This window comes from Anguilla anguilla, chromosome 6 (assembly GCF_013347855.1).
Source record: "Anguilla anguilla isolate fAngAng1 chromosome 6, fAngAng1.pri, whole genome shotgun sequence".
NCBI classification, from domain to species: domain Eukaryota; kingdom Metazoa; phylum Chordata; class Actinopteri; order Anguilliformes; family Anguillidae; genus Anguilla; species Anguilla anguilla.
The window spans coordinates 12387847-12394201 of NC_049206.1; the positions used below are offsets into that span (position 1 = coordinate 12387847).

General features: G+C 45.2%; 1 protein-coding gene across 1 annotated transcript; it reads left to right on the forward strand.

Annotated features, from left to right (window-relative positions):
* Positions 1-243: 243 nt before the first annotated feature.
* On the forward strand, positions 244-6073 carry alg3 (ALG3 alpha-1,3- mannosyltransferase). Its single transcript, XM_035423572.1, has 9 exons — positions 244-521; positions 1099-1198; positions 1299-1446; positions 1816-1976; positions 2461-2581; positions 2686-2891; positions 3174-3250; positions 3692-3836; positions 4431-6073. Exons 1-9 carry the CDS (start codon positions 341-343, stop codon positions 4609-4611), a joined length of 1320 nt encoding a protein of 439 aa, XP_035279463.1. The 5' UTR covers positions 244-340; the 3' UTR covers positions 4612-6073.
* Positions 6074-6355: the final 282 nt, after the last annotated feature.

A 6355-nucleotide genomic window follows, 5' to 3' on the forward strand; every position in this document is an offset into this window, starting at 1 on the left:
CAAACATAATGAAGAGCTCTGTTTAACAACCGGTCAGATGCTGGGATGGCAACTTTCTCACTGAAGATCTATTAGGACTGGAAGATAAGCAACATGCTGCTGCTAGATCGGTGCTTTATTTTATTTATTCAAACAGGTCTACATCCAAGGCTGTCAGGCCTGGAAATGAAGGTAAAGTGCAATTCCTATGTTAAACGTAGGATGGCAGCAATACGCTAAAAGGAGTTAGTACCGGAACTCTACAAGCAGAAGAAGAAGAAGAGGAGTTTGGTTTCCTCCAATCATGTGGCTACAACGAAAGTAGTGTTACACATGTTTCGGCCTACTTGCGTGGGTAGACATGGCTGGAGGTGCAAAGAAGAAATCAACCGGTCAGGCATCTCGGATATGGGGGAGTCTTCGCACATTATGGCAGGAGAAGCACTTGATTTTATTCAAAGCCGAATATACTTTCCTGGTGGCTGCGGTTCTTTGGTTTTTGGAAATCGGAATAAATGTTTGGGTTATACGCAAGGTTGCATGTAAGTAACTACAGCTCAGATGAATCAAGCGGATTTGCTATGCTAGCTATTATGCTAATATGGTTTGTTAGCTGTTTCGAGTGACTGACAACGTCTGTGGCCACGTAGTCGGCTGTTGTGCGGGATTTGCCGTCATGTTCTTTTGGGCCGGCAACGAGCAATGCTATAAACGTAACGTTTGCCAGCTTAACTAGCTGACAAGGTATACTGTGTGGCTGCTAGCTGTCTGCTAAGCAGTGGATGCATTGGTTTGTTGGCTGGCTATCGAACGTTATCCACAGCAGAATACGTAAACGTACAACTTCGTCATGCTGCCTATTGACAGTGGCTAGCTTTGCTTTTCTTCACATGGGTAGATGGGTATAATACTTGGCTAGCTAATACTTATTGATATCTGCCACTGACATGTGGCATCACCGATTAATGTTGCTTTTGTGTTATTGGTGTTTATGGACAGTTACATTCGAATGCATTCAGCATGTCAAACAGTAAGTGCTGGTACAGGATTGTTTTAAGTTAAGAGTGTGGTAATGGTGCTGAGCTGATGCCTTACAGTATGTGTGTCCTGAATCCGTAGACACGGAGATCGACTGGAAAGCTTACATGGACGAAGTAGAAGGTGTCATCAACGGCACCTACGACTACACCCAACTTAAAGGAGACACGGGGCCGCTGGTGTGAGTTTCAGAACGTGACTTCCCGAGGGGATATGTATAAATCCACACCACATTGATCTGCAAAGTGTACTATTGTTTCTTTGTTTTTGTGCCTGTACAGGTACCCAGCTGGATTTGTGTACATCTTCTCGGTGCTCTACTATGTCACTGATCACGGGGTGAATATTCGGATGGGGCAGTATCTCTTCGCCGCGTTCTACCTGATCAATCTCCTGCTTGTGTTCCGTATTTACCACCGTACACAAAAGGCAAGTCAGGTCACTTGTTTAGAGGTTGACTGCGATGAGACTATTAGTGAACTGTGATGGTGAAATGAAAGACACTAAGGGCTGATTCGCATAAAATGTGGTAATGCTATGAATCCTTTTAGAGCATCACCTATTGTTCATAAATTGAAGCAAATGGTAGGCTTGTCTCATCCTGTAGGTCAATTAGGTCATTTCTGTACACCCAGTCACATATGGCATTTTGTTACCTACAAAGGCAAAACCGCTCCTTACACCGTTCCCCCAAGACTGAATTATGCAGTGCCTAATAGTCCAGCACAGCATTTGTCTGTGATTTTGGCCAAAACTGTGTCTTACCAATGCCTTTTCTCCCTGACATGTACTCCTCAGGTTCCCCCCTACGTGTTTTTCTTTGTTTGCTGTGCCTCTTACCGCATCCATTCCATCTTCGTCCTCCGGCTTTTCAACGACCCGGTAGCCATGATGCTGCTGTTCGGCGCGGTGAACCTGTTCTTGGACGGCCGCTGGATGCTGGGCTGTGGGCTGTACAGGCAAGTGCCTCAACTTCTGTGGATTGCACAGTTTGCTCTCAACAGACAAAGCTATGTATGCAAGATTAACCTTGATAAACAGTTTGTGGAGGAAAATGGTGTCTGTTAGACTATTTGTTTTGGAGCACATATTCTGTGCATACCTGAATCAGATAATAATATACAAAAAATACTTTGACCCAATAGGCAGATTGTCAGCAGTCCCTCAAATTGCTTACAGTTTTGAAATAAGTATCTATTTTCAGAAATATTCATACCAACATCTCCATGATTGTACACTTTGGCTAGTTCACTGAAAATTCTCTGGTACGTGTCAGATTGTTTGCAATCTTTCCTGGTATCTAAATCATTAATATAGTTGAAGTACATATTTGTCCATAATCTGATTGTGTATCGTAGGGTTTCCTCAGTCTAATGGCTCACAGACTTGTGTATGTGTACCTCTGTCATATTTGATTTGTCTGTCCTCTTCTCTTGCGGACAGTTTAGCAGTGTCTGTGAAGATGAATGTTCTCCTCTTCGCCCCCGGCCTCCTCTTCATCCTCCTCTGGGAGTTCGGCCTCCTGAAGACCCTGCCCAAGCTCTGTCTGTGTGCAGCCATACAGGTGAGCCCTTCGCGTCGCCCCTGCGACACCGGAACCCGTCCGTCCAGTCAGCGAGGGATCCCAGTGTGTGACCCCCCTGCCCCATCCGTTCCTGTGCACTGTAGCTGCTGCTCGGCCTGCCGTTCCTGCTGGAGAATCCTGTGGGCTACGTTAGCCGGGCCTTCGACCTGGGCCGCCAGTTCCTCTTCAAGTGGACGGTGAACTGGCGCTTCCTGCCTGAGGAGGTCTTCCTCAGCCGCTATTTCCACCTTGCCCTGCTGGGGGCCCACCTGCTGACCCTGCTGCTCTTCACATTCCGACGGTGGAAGAGGTAACTCTTCCAACGCCGCCCGCTGGACGTGACCCCTGGGATCTGGGGAACACTTCAGCTCAGGCGAATGCGCATGTTTGTCTGATCAACAGCTGTAAAATTGTACAAATGGGCACTTTAGCTAATGGACTGCTAGCCTATATGTAGGTTGCAGCATTAACATTTGAGATTGTTTAATCAGCATTAATGGTTTGATCTTTGCATATAAAATGAAGTAAATGGAAGGTCTTCATATGTTGCTTGTGATGAATGTGTGAAGGTTTGCTGTCGATGTCATTGCAGGCCTGGAGAGAGTGTAACGGCACTACTGAAGGATCCTGCTAACCGGCTGCAGCCCTCACCAAAACTCACCGCTAATCATATCCTTCCCTCTGTGTTTTTCCTTGCAGAAGGCCTCGTCCAAAATCATTTCTTTCTTTATACATGACCCATTGCTAACTAGGTCTTCTGGCTTGTTATTGGCATAAAGCTTAGTTTGTGTAAAATATAACTACCTGACTTGCTTGATGACTTGCACGGGTGTCGAAAAAACCGCATTGTAGCCTGTAAATATCCTTTTTTTAAAAATAGAAAACAAATGTACAGACATATATGTATCAACAAAAGAAAATGATAAACTTTAAGAAAAAGAATTGCTGTGAAAATAATGAAGGAGAGCTGAAAAAACCGAGCAACCTATTTGTTAATATAGTGACATAAATTTGCTGCATATCCTGTGCCCATCCATCTCACCACAGCTCTTGTGACGTCACTTCCTTTCCCCTGCCGCTTCACATAATCTCTCCTTAACGGCCAATCACAGATGGTTTTGGTTCTGTTCACCTCCAACTTCATCGGCATGTGCTTCAGCCGCTCTCTGCACTATCAGTTTTACGTGTGGTATTTCCACACCTTGCCCTACCTGCTGTGGAGCGGTGGGGTGAAGAAGCTGGCACACCTGCTCAGGTAAGGACAGCACAGCACAGCTCAGAAAAAACAAAAATGATGTCATACCATTTTTCACTGAAGGGCATTATGGATGAAGGTGCGAGTGTGGATGCATGAAAACAACTTCTTTACCTTGCTAGTTTTGGTGTTTGTGTACGTGTCGGTTTTGTTGTGTTTTATGCTGATGATGTTTAAAAGCTGGCTTTGAGAATCTTGATGTTCAGGATCCTTCGTGAAAAGTGACATGTTGCACAGATGCTGCGTTTGTCTAAGTGACACGTTGGGCAAATGCCAAATAGGTACTAGGGGCCGGACCATTACTCGACCATTTACAGCAGAATCTTAAACATTTAGAAGAAAATATAATCAAAACTCTTTGCACACAGTCCACAGTCAGTCCTATTACACAGGTTGAATGACCTTTAAGTGAAGTATTTGCTGAGCCCAGGAAGTTAGACCATCCTTATATTGTGGATTTCACTTAAACTGGGTAGTAGTTGATACAATAAAAATTAAGTGCCAGCCCATTTTGTCTGAGTTGCAAAGTATTGTGTTCAGTGATGCTGTTCAGTGTTCAGTGATGCTACAGGTCTGTCTCTTCTGGCTTTGCAGGGTCCTCATCTTGGGGCTCATCGAGCTGTCCTGGAACACGTACCCCTCCACCATCTACAGCTCGGCCGCCCTGCACGTCTGCCACCTCATCATCCTGGTCTCCCTCTGGCTTTCTCCCCCCATTACGGCCGGCCAGCAGGGCGGCGACAGAGAGTCTCAGGAAAAGCCCAAACGGGCGTGACCAAAGTCCCGCCACCTGGCGAGGACGCTCGCCCTGTCGCCACCTTGCTGTCACTCGCCATCCTCCTCTACCTCTGTGGGCGTGGCCGCGAAGGGCAGGGGGCAGCGTCAGTCTTAAATACCAGCTGCTCTACCCTTCTTCCACCTAGGTGTGGCCCCGCCATTTTGCGCCCCCCCCCCCCCCCTACAATTCAGGAAGCAAAAATGATCTGCAGTTTTGAGAACTGGCAGTAAAATAACAATAGTTTCTCCTTTTCATTTCGTCTTACCTCCCTCGTTTGGTAAATTTTTGTAGTTGACCCGAACCTCTGAAGAACACAGGAAAGTGAAAATCTGGCAGTGTTTTGACTATCGTGCTGTTTTGCACAGAAGGTTTTCATTCGTTGCTATTTTTAGTGTAATTTTGTTCTCCCGTCTCCTCGTGGTCACTGTCTTCAGACTTACCGACAGTGGACCGGCTAAAGTTGGTCACAAGGAACCCTGGTAGCGCCAGTCGGTTTGGGAGGGGCCCCAGTGAGGCACTCAGGTGTCAGCCCCATGCTGTCATGACACCATTCTGCCTACGTGTTCATGACACCATTCTGCCTACGTGTTCAAACCTGATGAAGGATGGCCTGCGTTTTCATGGTAAAGAGTTAAAGCTCACCTGTCGCTAGAAATGCTGCCACCTCAGCCTGCCACATTTCAGTCATGGCAAAACATACAAAAAGGAGTAAGGTCTTCGCTGGAAGGACAGAAGCTCGCGTTCCGGAAACGACGTTTGCGGTCACGAAAAATGTTCTCTGGCTGAATCTCTGCAGGGCTCCAGTATTGACAATCACGAGAAAAAATGTGAAGAGCATTTTATTTTTCTACCATTAACTTTGATTGTCGTGTACCTGTGTTTTAAACACTGGGATCCTTTTGGCTAGAGCCTGTCTGGACAGTGTTGAGTGGTAATCAATTGGAAACTAATAAAAGCTGTGTTTAGGGTAGAGCTTTTTCGGTGTGGGGTGGTCATGGCTTTGGAACATTTGCTGAATGTTTAATTTGCATGTATTCCTTTTGTGGAATATTTGACAGTAAATAGAAATTGACAAAAATGTTTCAAAGCATCCCTTTATTACATACTCAGGAGGACTAAAACATAAACTTAAATGAGTACATTTTAATTTTACAGCAGATTATTGCCACACAATAGTAGTCTGGTCAATTTTCACCTCATAAATTTGAGCGTTGAAAATATGTGCAAGTCAGTGTTAAGTTACTCCACTTCCCCCATCCCTCCCAACATGCACACACATACAAACTCACACACTCGCACACTTTTAAGTTCTACATTCCTAAAAAAGCTGTTGCATATAGTGAGTTTACTTGCACTGTGGATGTGAAATGAGGCTGTGAGGAAACTGAACGTTCTGAATTATATAAAAGTACTGTGGGATCAGGTCGAAGGAATTTAATTAGGAACTGAGCAATGTACACAGGAGTGTCAAAAAACGCACCTCCACATCTATCACAGGCTTGGTGTAAAGGTGCAAAAGTTCATGCCTTCGTGTCCTTTAAAGGTAGACCCTGGGATATGATATCAGACACCTGCAGAGCAAAGATTGTGTAGTGAGACACTGTGAACAAAAGTCACACTTGTTTCACAGCTCTCCTTTGTTGGTCTTACCGAGTGTCACCATTCAAGTGTGAATCTTTTGTATCCTCCTTTGCTATAATATCTTGAGCATCCATTCTCATGACCAGAAGTAAAGAAACCT

Bases quoted from the DNA above. Each gene is read 5' to 3' on its own strand.
- alg3 (XM_035423572.1), top strand. From the start codon at position 341: ATGGCTGGAGGTGCAAAGAAGAAATCAACCGGTCAGGCATCTCGGATA. The intron at 1,199-1,298 runs GTGAGTTTCAGA...GTGCCTGTACAG, and splicing joins GGAGACACGGGGCCGCTGGT to GTACCCAGCTGGATTTGTGT. The intron at 3,251-3,691 runs ATATCCTTCCCT...ACGGCCAATCAC, and splicing joins ACCAAAACTCACCGCTAATC to AGATGGTTTTGGTTCTGTTC.